General features: G+C 44.0%; 1 protein-coding gene across 7 annotated transcripts in view; it reads left to right on the forward strand.

Moving 5' to 3' along the window:
• The window catches only part of PRLR (prolactin receptor), a 106,826-nt gene that overhangs the window by 83,975 nt on the left and 8,784 nt on the right, over positions 1 to 14,067 (forward strand). For all 7 annotated transcript variants that reach the window (XM_081929667.1, XM_081929664.1, XM_081929668.1 and 4 more), the window contains 4 exons: positions 6,368 to 6,496; positions 8,904 to 9,036; positions 10,078 to 10,247; positions 11,551 to 11,717. In XM_081929667.1, the coding sequence (XP_081785793.1) occupies positions 6,439 to 6,496; positions 8,904 to 9,036; positions 10,078 to 10,247; positions 11,551 to 11,717 (528 nt within the window). In that variant the 5' untranslated portion in view covers positions 6,368 to 6,438. The remainder of the gene's footprint in view (positions 1 to 6,367; positions 6,497 to 8,903; positions 9,037 to 10,077; positions 10,248 to 11,550; positions 11,718 to 14,067) is intronic.

Raw genomic sequence — 14,067 nt, forward strand, 5'->3', positions numbered from 1 at the left:
ACTTGGTTGTGCTCTGGCTTGGCTTCGTGTATAGGGGCGAGCTGTGGTTTTGTGGCCTGTGTCAGCCAGATCTGTGTAGGGATTGCAGGGGGGTGCAGCATCCGGAGGTGCCACCATGGTTTGGCTACTGGATGGTGTCTGTAATTTATCTGTGGAGAGGGTCTGGGTTTGGGTCTGGTGTGGTTGATTGGTGATGGCGTTCTGTGTGCCTCTGGATCTGGTGTCAGTTTTTGTGGGGAGGGCTAATTTCCAGATGTCTGGCAAGCGGGATGTGTCGTCACGCTTGTTCATGTTGTGAGGGTGTTTCTCTATCTCGATGGCTTCCATGATTATTCTCTTGTGGTGATGTTCCATGTTAAAGAGCAATTTGGAATCTGCAAAATTAATTTCGTGTCCTGTTTCTTTCATGTGTTGGAAAAGAGAGGAAGTTTTTTCTTCTTTTTTGACGGCATTCTTGTGTTCTGCGATACGTGCATTTATTCGTCTGTTTGTTTGTCCAATGTATATATATATATACACATACACAGTGGTGCCTCGCAAGACGAAAATAATCCGTTCCGCGAGTCTCTTCGTCTAGCAGTTTTTTCGTCTTGCAAAGCAACCCTATTAGCGGCTTAGCGCTATTAGCTGCTTAGCGGCTTAGCGGCTATTAAAGGCTTAGCGGCTTAGAGGCTTAGAAAAAGGGGGGGAAGCGAAAAAATCGCAAGACTCGCAAGACGTTTTCGTCTTGCAAAGCAAGCCCATAGGGAAATTCGTCTTGCGAAGCGCATCGAAAAAACGGAAAACCCTTTCTTCTAGCGGGTTTTTTGTCTTGCAAGGCATTCGTCTTGCGGGGCACCACTGTATAGCAAAAAGAAAAAAGAAAAAAATACATGAAATTGTAATACAATACAAAATATGAGTATATAAGTAATGCAATTATGCAAACTAATGTAAAACTAGTAACACAACTTTATATTTTTTAATAAATGCATTCCAAATATCATTGTATTTATCTATACACAATCTGCATCTAAAAGCCATCCATTTATCTATTGCAAGAGTTGTCATATATTCTATCCATTGCTCAAAGGGTGCCATAGTATTATCTTTCCAGCAAATCAATACCAGTCTTTTGCCAGAAGTTAGGGCATGGAGAGTCTATCTGTGCTGACCCACTGTCAAACGATGTATTTAAGTGATCAACACCACTATCCCATTGCAGCTCTAAATGAGGAATATACACTTCCTGGTTTAGTATCGATGCTGAACAAAACAGGTGAAGATTGTGCAACATTGACCTTCCTGATGTACGCCATTTCTAGTCATTTATAGTCATTGAACGAAAATTCAGATTTATAGGTAGCAGTCATTGCCAGTGATCATTGAGGCAGATAGGGTAGCAGACAGGGAGGTCACCAGTAGATGGCACCTGAGGAACAACAACTCCTCTTAATTTTGTCTCCTTCTCTCTGTTGAGTTCTACAAAGGCAGTGCTGAGACTGATGAGGAAGAAGCTGACTAAGGAGGGGAAAGAAACTCAAGCAATGCTTTAGTCTAATTTAGTTTAGTTTAGTTTTATATCACCCTTTATCCAAAGATCCCAAGATGGCATACAACATTAGGAACACAATGTTGGGAAACAACCAACCTGTGGTCCCAGTTTCCTGTGAAGAACAAATTCACTTTCCCCACCCAATACTGCTTTTAATTGCAGCCTAGTTATATTGTTCCATAGCACTGAATGGAAGCCATTAAGAATTACACCTACTCATTTTTAAATAGCCCAGCCCATTTATCCATGTTCCATTTCTTATCTCACAGTGTGACACAGGGATGCAACAAAGACACAGAACTCAGGAACGAATGGAACGCTAAGTACCAGGCGGGGGCTCACCGACACTGGCACTTGTCCCATGCCAATCATAATAATAAAACTAATAATAATAACACTGCCCATCTGACTGCGTTGCCCCACCACTCCGGGTATTCTGATATCTGATATTCAACAGATATCAAAACATAAAAAAAATGAACCTTAAAAAAACTTCCCTCTACAGCAGTGGTTCTCAACCTGTGGGTCCCCAGATGTTGTTGGACTACAACTCCCATCATCCCTAGCTAGCAAGGCCAGAGCTCAGGGATGATGGGAGTTGTAGTCCAACAACATCTGGGGACCCACAGGTTGAGAACCACTGCTCTACAGAGAAAGCACAGGTCCGAGCCTTTGAACTAGATAACCCTCATGCTCCCTTCCAACTCTGCAGTTCTATGAGTTTCCAATAACCATACTGCCTCCAACTGTGGAGGTAGATCATAGCCATCATGGTTGGAGTTAAACCTTCTCTCCCCGTCTGCATTGGCCCTGGTCCAGATACCACCACCACCCTTTTTAAAATGTATTTAAAAACTGTTGTTGCTGTAAATCAGGGGTCAGCAAACTTTTTCAGCAGGGGGCCAGTCCACTGTCCCTCAGGCCTTGTGGGGGGCTGGACCATATTTTGGAAAAAAATATGAACGCATTCCAATGCCCCACAAATAACCCAGAGAATTCATAGCTGTCGACGTTTTCCTTCTCTTAAGTGTAATTCCCTTATTCCAAATAGGATTCCTCACAAGAAAAGGGGAAAGTTGACAGCTATGCCAGAGATCCATTTCTAATAAAAGCACACATTCTACTCATGTAAAAACACCAGGCAGGCCCCACAAATAACCCAGAGATGCCTTTTAAATAAAAGGACACATTCTACTCATGTAAAAACATGCTGATTCCTGGACGGTCTGTGGGCCAGATTGAGAAGGCGATTGGGCCGAATCCAGCCCCTGGGCCTTAGTTTGCCTACTCATGCTGTAAATGTTGCACTTAAAGAGGCGTGTTTTGAGGAGAGACTTGAAGGAGGAGGGAGACATGGAGAGAGGCTGAGAGACATACTAAGCAGTTGTCTGTGGGTGGAATTAGTTTTTGGGGTGGGCTCTTTGTTCTCCAACAACTTCCACTTTAAGAAAATAAATACTGAGAGGTGGGACACAAAGAGATTTGGAAAGTGACTAATACAATGTTCAGGAACATACGACCGAATTTGAAAGCAGAGAGACAATTAGCAAATGGAAATTAAAGACACTAAGTGCTCAAATAGAAAAAAACACACACAATACAGAATAGTGCTATTGAAAAGAACTGTAATTGCACAGGGAAGTTATTAGTGCCTAATATATGCATGATTCAAAGTATCATCCCACAGACCACTTATTGCATGATTGCATTATCTTATCTGTGTTTTCAAGTCGGCCTGATTCAAATTAAAAGGAATAAATCAGGAACAGAGGCTTCCCTGCTGGGAAGTGGAAAGTAGCCTTCTAGACTCTAAGGGGCTTTCTCTTTTAATTAAATGGGAAAGGAAGAGCTGTGCATAACTGAAGCAATTACAGTGTGCTGGTCCTGTGGGCTAACCGAGAGGCGAGGTCTGAGTCCAGTCCGAAGTTGAGGGTGTGGTATGGAGGCTGTCCGTCAAAGCTGAAGCTGGGTCCAAGGCAGGGAGTTGGGTGGGGTCAGGAACTCTGGCAGAAGAGCAGGACAGGGTGCAAGCAGGAACAGGCTAGCAACAACATTGCTCCTGCAACCTGGGACTGGGGTTGACTGGCTTTTATCTGCCCCAAGGCATAGGGCAGCCCCAATACTCTGGTGACTCACCTCTCCTGGGCTGGAGGCGAGCACTCCTCCTGGAGGAACTTAGTTCCCTCTGGCTCCCTGCCCTGAGCCTCTGCAGCTCAGGAGAGGGTGGAGGGTTACTGGACCCAGAGGCAACCTCCTCTTCCCCTGACGGGGCTGAGAGTGGAGCACCTGCAGGCAATGGGTCCTCCATCACCTCAGGGGCCAGAGCAGACTCAGCTGGTGCCTGCACCTGAGGATCCAGCACAGGTAAGGACCCTTCAGGCTCAGGCCCCAGCCCCAGCTCAGCTGGTTCTGGAGGCGGGGACTCCCGTGCAGGCTGGGACTCCTCAGATTCAGCCTCTGAGTCCGAATCCCAGGCCATCTCATACAGACAAAAACCTCTACAGCCCAAAATGTTGCACAAAATCTGTGTTTGCTCAGTGGGTTGTGTCACCAGTGCACATACCCCTTGTTGTCTTGGTGGAGCCTGGTATTTGTGGGGAATGGTCGTGCCCGGTTTTCTAACTACACACGATTTGGGAACTCTAGCCCACTCTGTTGTTTTTGCTTATGAAGCACCCGAATGCCACCCAGGTCCAATGAAATCCAAATTGGCAGCCCTGCTTCCAGGGATTGTTTGTGAAGACTTGCCCAGCAGAAACCTGAGTTCCTGTCTTCTGTGTCTATGAGCAAAGGGGAAGGGAAAGGAAGACAGTGGAAGGAAGGGAGCAGAAGAATAAAATCAACTGCCCTTGCACATATTGAGTAGAATGTAGAGTGCGCTTGCCTCAAATGTTGTGGCACCTATTAGATACCACATACAACACCACTGGCAATGCACAATATACAACTTTTTCCTACCCATCTCCACTTTCCTAGGGGTACACCATATTGTTTTTAAAAATGTGTGTTTGTGTGTGTTGTATCTGGATTAGGCTTAATGGGGGGCTATAACAGTTTCAGGAGAAGGTGATTCTCATCTGGAAAATGGTAAGAAGGAAAGGGTTAAGTCACCCTTCCCAGTGCCATGGTTCTGATACAAATGCAGGGTGACACTGAGGGTCTGGTCTTCTACAAAAAATAAAGAGATGGAAGATGAGAGCATGGATTTCCATGAGCTCATTATGTTAGCTCATGGCAAAGGGAGAAGAATGCCTCTCTGGTCTTCAGACACCTTTCCTGAAAGCGTTGGATTCAGTTGTGGATATCAGTCCGGAATCTTTCACAGATGCAAGGGATTAATCAAGCTTCTCTACAATCCCTTGTGACTTGTTAATGTTAGGGGAGGGAATAAGGTACTTGCTTGATCAGTACTTCAGAGAAAAGAAAATTGAACTTTCTCTAAGTGCTACGAGGAAAAGGTGAGACAGTTCATAAATTAACTGTGGCTTGCTGATGACTGCCTTGGAAGAGAGGAGAGAATAGCTAAGGGGAACCAAAGCTGTAGTTGTTACCAACAAATTTATATAGTAAGTTTCAAAATAAAGAACAAATCTAATTCAGAGGCCTTTGCCAAAGTTCTCCAAATTCTACACCAGTCAATAAATTCCATTTAGACTTCCATGTAAGTGTAATCATTCAGCTTTATATCAATTTTAATGGTCTCCAAAGCTACACCCTTGGGCTTGGAGCCCAACTACCCCTTATGAATGAAAGAGTTCCTCCTGCTTTTGAGAAGAGACTGGGATACAGAGAAGACACCTGCTAGAGGTGCAGCAATAAAACTGTTAGCACATTTGCAAAGCTAAGCAGGTTCTGGTATGGTTTCAGATAGGATGGGAAACTATGCGTTGAGATTCCTGCACTGCAGGGGGTTGGGTGAGATGACCCTCAGGGTCCCTTGCAACAATACAATTCTATGGTTCTAGAGTGGGGTGGCCTTTTTCACCCATCTCTGCTTTTCTCCAGCAACCACCTGGACCAGCTCTCATAAGAACCTATACTACTACTTCTATACTAAGTCAGACCTTTGGCCTACCTGGCTCAATATTGTCCACACTGACTGGCAGTGGGTGGCTTTCCAGGATTTCAGGCAAAGAACATTCACTGGAGATGCCAGCGATGGAACCTGGGACCTTCTGCATGCAAAACAGAATCTCCTTTCCCCTTTTATCCTGCTCCAAAGGATCCCACTGTAGCAGAATTTTTAGGTGCAAAGGGGGTTCAGGAGTGGAGGGATGTAAAAAAAGGCCACTCTCCTTTCACTAGTAGAAACATCCTTTAATGCAACTCTGCTCATGGGATACACTTGGCAACTTCCATTCATATTATTATTATTATTATTATTATTTATTATTATTTATTATTTATTATATACCACCTTCATCTGAAGATCTCAGTGTGGTTCATAGGAGTAATACGCAGTTTAGAAAGTAACCAATGAACTATTTTGCTCATTTAAAAACAACAACAACTTTTGCCTTCCTACAAGAAAATGGATTGTTTGTGACTAGTAAAGTTGGACTGTGCATTTAACCTGGTCTTTGTGCCTCTCTAATTCAGCCCTGGAGTCTCCTAATATCTGGCTGGATTTGATGATATTGAACAGAATCTCCCACCTTCATTTTCTAGAGCTAGCGATTCTGTCTAAAACACAAGCATTATGAATTGTTGGGGGACACCTGGGTGTGTGAAAATGATTCATTGGCCAAAAACATTATAAAATGAATGTGTGCCATCAAGAAACCTTAGTAAATGTAGCTGTTTTTTTTAATTATTATTATTATTATTTCCTAGTGAGCTTTCCTTCCTTCCTGGAGGTGGTGGAAGAGGAAAAGGGGGAAGGTGAAGCCGACTTGAGGCTAGAGATGTCACCATCCGGTGCACTGATTCTGCTGGTTGCTCTAAACACATGGATTGTTAACGGTGAGCATTCAAAACATCCTTTACCTTTTCAAAACTTAAAATCGGGAAAGCGTCCTTGGGGATCCTGCCATCTTCCATTCTGTGGGCCTGGCCAAGCCAGCCTAAACATCATGTGGGCTTGGGAGAGCACATATTTGTTGGAAACGCCGCCCTGCCATGTGATACCCAAAAGTTTCTTCATCCAACACATGTGGAAGATGTTGGGGCATGGCTCCTGATGGTTTTAAGTTGCCCGTGGCTCACTTCCATAAAGCAGTGTGCTCAACACACAAAACTGGTAGACCTTCTTCTTGAGAGCCAGTGTGGTGTAGTGGTTAAGAGCGGTAGTCTCGTAATCTGGGGAACCGGGTTCGCTTCCCTGCTCCTCCACATGCAGCTGCTGGGTGACCTTGGGCCAGTCACACTTCTCTGAAGTCTCTCAGCCTCACTCACCTCACAGAGTGTTTGTTGTGGGGGAGGAAGGGAAAGGAGAATGTTAGCCACTTTGAGACTCCTTCGGGTAGTGATAAAGCGGGATATCAAATCCAAACACCTCTTCTTCTTCTTCTTCTTCTTCTTCTTCTTCTTCTTCTTCTTCTTCTTCTTCTTCTTCTTCTTCTTCTTCTTGGTATTGGACATTAGCATCACATTCTCCCATGTCATTTTGGAGAGGCTAACCTCCCCAAGTCCTGACAAAAATAGTTAATGTAACCTTACTTCAGGGAGAGCCAACAAGCAGGCTTGACACTAACAACTCCCCTCAGATCCAGTGAGTAGGGCCAATGGTCAGAGATGCTGGGAGTTCTGATCAACAACATCGGGAGGGCCCCACATTGGCTGTCCCTGATATGCATGTGAATAACCATTTCACAATCTACCATTACATAAAATTATGTAAATGAAATACCCAGCGGTATTATGTAAGCCATTACATATAGACTGGCTCTCTCCTTGTTGCCCTTCTGCCAGCAGGTGAAGGACTTCCTTGTTCAAACAAGCTTTTGGGAACTGACTGATTTTAATGAAAGGGCTGGTGCCATGATGGATGAGCCATATGTTTTAATATAACACATTTGTTGTTGTTTAGTCGTTTAGTCGTGTCTGACTCTTCGTGACCCCATGGACCAGAGCACGCCAGGCACTCCTGTCTTCCACTGCCTCCCGCAGTTGGGTCAAACTCATGCTGGTAGCTTCGAGAACACGGTCCAACCATCTCGTCCTCTGTCGTCCCCTTCTCCTTGTGCCCTCAATCCTTCCCAACATCAGGGTCTTTTCCAGGGAGTCTTCTCTTCTCATGAGGTGGCCAAAGTATTGGAGCCTCAGCTTCAGGATCTGTCCTTCCAGTGAGCACTCAGGGCTGATTTCCTTCAGAATGGATAGGTTTGATCTTCTTGCAGTCCATGGGACTCTCCAGAGACTCCTCCAGCACCATAATTCAAAAGCATCCATTCTTCGGCGATCGGTCTTCCATATGTTCCATTAATGTTTAACTGCTTCTTAATGATTGCTTTTTCTATTTTTTTAGCTGTATGCCACCTTGAGTCCCTGTCAGGGGAAAAGGTAGAATATAAATTTTTTAAAAAAAAAAAATATGGGTGAAGACTAACTTCTAACAATCTATCATTTGGGGACTTGAGTGGTAAATATGAGTCTTGTCTGCTCTGATAGAGTTAAATCCCCAATAACCACTTTCCTGTTCCTGCAGTCTGCCTTGTAAGAGCTCTAATGGATGATTTAAAAGGCCCATCTGATCCAGCATTTTGTTTTCTGATGTGGCCACAGCCAGATGCCTCTGAGTAGCCTACAAGCAGGGTGTGACCGCTATAGCCCTCTCTGATGCCTGACATTTGGTGGGTGGCTCTTGGGGGTTGCAGTGGTAGCCCTGAGATATGGCAAGCTATTGAAGCTAAAGAAGAAGAAGAAGAAGAAGAAGAAGAAGAAGAAGAAGAAGAAGAAGAAGAAGAAGAAGAAGAAGAAGAAGAAGAAGAAGAGTAGTAGTAGTAGTAGTTCAGGAGTCTCAAAGCGGCTAACATTCTCCTTTCCCTTCCTCCCCCACAACAAACACTCTGTGAGGTGAGTGAGGCTGAGAGACTTCAAGGAAGTGTGACTGGCCCAAGGTCACCCAGCAGCTGCATGTGGAGGAGCGGAGACGCGAACCCGGTTCCCCAGATTACGAGTCTATCACTCTTAACCACTACACCACACTGGCTCTCACCACCCAGTGAGCTTTAACTTGAGTCTTTCTGATGTGCACTCAGTTCTTTGACCATAATACTGCACTGCAGTGGTTCTCTCCAAAAACAGAGGGAGGAAAATAGAGCCTCAGAACCACCATCGCTGTCGAAAATAGACTTAAACCACAACTCTAGGGCCTTATCTGCTCAGAGCCCCTGTGATGATAATTTAATTTGTGATTGCATTTCCTCAGGTCAGTCACTTCCTGGAAAGCCTACAGTAAGGAGTTGCCGATCTTCAGGAAATGAAACATTTACTTGCTGGTGGAAAGCTGATTCAGATGGTGGACTTCCTACAAATTACACTCTGCTGTACAGCACAGAAGGGTAGGGATATGTTTGGGGTTTTTTTAAAAGTCATTTGTTGTTCCTTGCACAGATTCAAGAGAGGAAGACAACACATTCCCAGTTACAAGGTGAAGTGATGAGTAACTGTGCCACCTTCTTCCCTCTGAGATCTTTATTGAGGTTCTGGGGTTAGTCTGTTTTCCAAGAACTGCAAATAATGCATGTTTTCACATAAGAGTTTTGCTGGAGTCCTACTGCTTTAGGTGTAATCAAGGGTGTCCTCAGCTTGAATTGAGATACAACTTGCCCTTTTCCATATTACTTTCAGCCAACCAAAGACATGCTGTGTAGCCAATTACAGCTCCTTGACAAACATATTGGTACATATTCAGAAAAGGGCAACGGAAATTATCAAGGGGCTGGAGCAACTTCCCAGTGGAAAGAGGTTACAGCCTTTGGAGCTTTTAGTTTAGAGGAAAATGTGAGTAAGGGGGCATGATAGAGGTGCATAAAATGGTGCCACATAATTTGGTATATAAGCCACTTCATATTTGGTCACTTTTCTTTGGCTCCTTCAGATGCCTTCCCTCAAAAAACCAAACATGGTTCAATCACAGGTATATCTTTAGCCACTCCTGCAATGAAGACCAATGCATATTTATTTTCTGCATATTTGTTAAGAAGCCCCAGGGTACAGTTTACTGTTCTTATTTAACAAAATTTTATATACCACTTAATTAACGCCCCCGCCCTGTGCCCCATGATAGACTCCCAATTCAGATTGTGTAATTTACTTTTTTTAAGCCATTCATGCAACTGCCAACATTTCACACCAAACCCAAGGGAAGGACAGCTATTGCCTTTGTGCTTTCCTTCTGGGTTTTCTGAAAGAACCTGTCTGGCTATTGTCCAATAGACTAAACTAAATTAATCCCCACTGACTCCAGGTTATGCACTTGCAATGGTGAGTTTATTAAGCTGAATCTGACTAGTGGGTTGAGTATTTGCACTTGTTCTTACTTGTTCTGTTGAGTGTGGACAGGTCCCTATTAACTACTATTTTAAATTATTTTATTTCAGAGGAAAGCATGCCTTTGAATGTCCAGACTATAAAACCGGGGGGCCCAGTTCATGCTATTTTGATAAGAGCGTCACCAGACTTTGGAAAACGTACAATATCACAGTGAAGGCTACCAATGACATGGGAAGTAATGTCTCTGACCCTCATTATGTGGATGTTCAAAACCTAGGTAAGGGGGGAGGGCGGGAAACCACATGGAAACACAACTTTCCACTCTACTCTAAAGCAACACTTTGGGGCAGGGGGTGGATGGGGACTGACTGATTCATCAGTACCATGATCTTTTCAAACATTTTCCAAACCTAGAGGCCAACGGTGTTTTGAGGAAATACAATACTGAAACAAGTTAGTTGTTAGTGTAGTTTAACATCAGAAGAGGGGAGACTATGGGGCCTAGATGATTTCCTGGTCTAGAACTAATTCAGTGTGTCAGATAGGGTAGATAATTCACATCTTCTAAGTCCCAAGTTTGGTTCCTGAACTCTTTGGCTAAAAAGCCTGTTGGAAAGCAGTGCAGGGCAAGATCTTGGTCTGAAATTCTGGAGATCTCTTGCCATTCAAGATAGAAAGTACTAGGGATGGGGAAAGAAGTTCAGCCCAGACACTGAGGTCCAGCTCATAGGGCCTCTGGGAGATTCTCTCATTGCAAGAAGTGAAACCAGGGGGAGGACAGCCTCAGTAGTTATGCCCGCCGTGTGAAACACCCTCCCATCAGATGTCAAAGAAATAAACAAATATGACCTTCTGTAGACATCTGAAGGCAGCCCTGTTTTAGGAAGCTTTTAGTGTTTGATGTTCCAATGAGTTCCTTTATATTCTGTTGGAAGCCGCTCAGAGTGGTCAGATGGGTGGGCTACTTGAAATAAATCATCATCATCATCATTTACTACATATTTAAAGACAAATTCACATTTCCTGAAACAAGGAAAGAACCAAAACACATACACAAGTGCATTGTATTAGGAAATATTTCTTTGGAAATGTGTGTTATTAGACAAAATTGCATGCTAAATGGTACATTAGGAGAAATTGGCACTAAAATCCAATGAATTTTCATGAGGACTTTAAGAACAAACAAACAAACCACAAACTGATGGTGGAGAACCAAAACTTAACAATGGAAAAATCAGAAACTGAGAGAAACCAAAAGTGACATATTTTCCCATCTCTAGATAGTACTGGCCTAGACAAACTATCGATCTAACTCAGGAAAGGTTAACCAGATGTTGTTGGACTCCAATCCCATCTTCCCTGACCACTGGCCATTCCGACTGGGGCTTTTCAGAGTTGGTGTTCAATGCCATCTGGAGAGCTAAAGGCTCCCTGTGCCTGTATATACAGCAGCTCCTTGTACATATTCTCCCTGTTGTCTTTTGATTTGATTCTATTAGTTCACATACAGAATAGCCAAAAGAGGTGTCCTAGGCAGAAGAAGCAAACAATACTGACTTATGAATGTTTCCTTTGTAAAGCTAAGGTCGGCCCTCCCACAGACCTGTCTCTGGAAGTCAAACAGCTGAAAGAGAGAATGTATGTGTGGGCAAAATGGTCACCGCCTCGATCGGTTGATGATGGAACAAGAGGGCAAATATGCAACTATGAATTGCGATTGAGGCCTACAGGAGAGAAAGAATGGGAGGTAAGTGAGTTCCACTCTTTCATTCACAAGCATCTTATAATAGGAGAAAGGCAGATGCTGTTGCTGTTCCCTTATTTGCAAAGGAGGCGCTGAAACACAGTGGCTAGTGGAAGTATGCCATAGGCAAAGCAAGACTTTAAAAACCGCCATGTACATTTAATTACACCCATCAGGTTTATCCAGATGCACCGAACTGACTTTATTTTGGACATCTTCAATCCAGACTCTCCAGACATACCATTTGTTGTGCTATAGCTGTGATTTTTCTGTATCTTTACACATGGCTTCCTCTGTCTCCTCAACAGTGAGGGGGGCCCGGCTCTCTCCCAACAGATTTTGAGGGGGCCAAAGAAACCTTGGCCCCATAGAGCTGGCACCCCTGATGTGACAGTGTATATATAACAGTCTGACTGTGTACTTGTGTATATAACAGCTTTCCTGTATTCTGTGTTCCAACCTGGCCTGGTTTAAGGTACCTTCTCGGTGTTCCTAGGATATGTATTTGCATGTGGATCTGTTTGATTGCATCTGGGATTCTGTTTCCAGGATGGATAAAATAAAGGGAATAAATCAGGTGTTCTTGCCCACACCAGAAAGTGACTCAGGCATCATGAAAGGAATATGCTGAAGTAGTTGTGATTAATATGTTAGGCGCAGAGAGAGCTATGGAAGAGGAGGCCACCCTTCATTCCAAAGCTTCCTTCGGAGAACTGTTTAGATTAATGAGCACTGCAGAGCTATATTTGTCATGCTGGCAATAAGAAAGGATAATGTCCATTAGACTGGGAGCGCTGAAAAGTGCTCCAAAGGTAATGGAATCAGAGAATTGTAGAGTTGGAAGAGACCCCAAAGCTCATCTAATCCAACCCCCTGCGATGCAGGAATCTCAGCTAAAGCATCCATCACAGGTGGCCATCCGACCTCTGCTTAAAAACCTCCAAGGAAGGAGAGCCCACCATCTTCCAAGGGAGTCCATTCTACTGTTGGGCGGCTCTTACAGTCAGAAAGTTATTCCTGATGTTTAGTCAGAGTCTCCGTTCTTGTAACTTGAATCCATTGGTTCAGGTCCTAGAATCTGGAACAGGAGAAAACAAACTTGCCCCATCTTCAATGCCCTTTAGATATTCAAAGATGGCTATCGTATCTTCTCTCAGTAAAGTAAAACGTAAGCAGGGACACTTAAGCAAGTTAAGTGGTACTGCAGAGATACTGGCCATCAGTTCATTGTGAGATGGATGCAAATGTTTGTCCCAGAAAAAGTACCCAGTGGTCACCAGAAAATTGTGCATACAGTGGTACCTCCAGTTGCAAACGGGATCCGTTCTGGAGGTCCGGCCGCATCCTGAGGAATTCGCAACCGGAGGTGCCGCTTCTGTACATATGCTTGGCGTGTAGAGCACTTCCAGGTTTGCCACGTTTACATCCTGAAAGATACACAACCAGAGGTGGGCTAGAGGTACAACTGTATTTGTATTTTTCCTGGCAAAAAATGTCCCTTGAAAGGTCTCTAAAAAAGAGAGGCTGGCTAAATCGTGCAGTGGTGCAATTAGTTAATTTTTTACTCTGAACTTAATGCTTATATGGGGAGCACCTCTTTAGATCGCAATGTTGGAGAGCCAGTGTGGTGTAGTGGTTAAGAGCGGTAGTCTCGTAATCTGGGGAACCGGGTTCGCTTCCCCACTCCTCCACATGCAGCTGCTGGGTGACCTTGGGCTAGTCATACTTCTTTGAAGTCTCTCAGCCCCACTCACCTCACAGAGTGTTTGTTGTGGAGGAGGAAGGGAAGGGAGAATGTTAGCCGCTTTGAGACTCCTTAAAGGGAGTGAAAGGCGGGATATCATATCCAAACTACTACTCTTCTTCTTAGCCTATGTTCTTGACTTAATAAATCCTACTGTGCATACGCTGCATGTTGTCCATGTGGCCTGGTCATTTCTATGTCACTTTTCTGGTGCAACTGGATAAAAAAGCCACAAAGGCTAAAACTTAGCATTATATCCAAACCTGGGATCATGGTTTGCTTTGACCTGACAAACCATGGTTGCTCATCAGTCATGATTTTTTTTAGGGTAAAAAAAACTCGCAATTTTTTCCCTTCACATTTTATACTAAGCATTTGTTTCTTGGCTTGTTTACTCATTCGTGCCAGGGCAGGGAGCAATCAAGCTGCAAGTGCACCAGCACATACAAAAAGTATGGTCTGATGAGCCAATAACCTTGGCTTGCCATTTTGCGCGAATACACACAATGTATATTTATTTCGCTTACTGCTTTTGGAGGCCCCCTTCATTTTGCTCAGTTGAACCCTGGGTGTGCTTCCAAAAGACCTTTCCTGATGGCACCAGAGGGA

Source organism: Podarcis melisellensis (genome assembly GCF_964234715.1).
Source record: "Podarcis melisellensis genome assembly, chromosome: 11".
NCBI lineage: Eukaryota > Metazoa > Chordata > Lepidosauria > Squamata > Lacertidae > Podarcis > Podarcis melisellensis.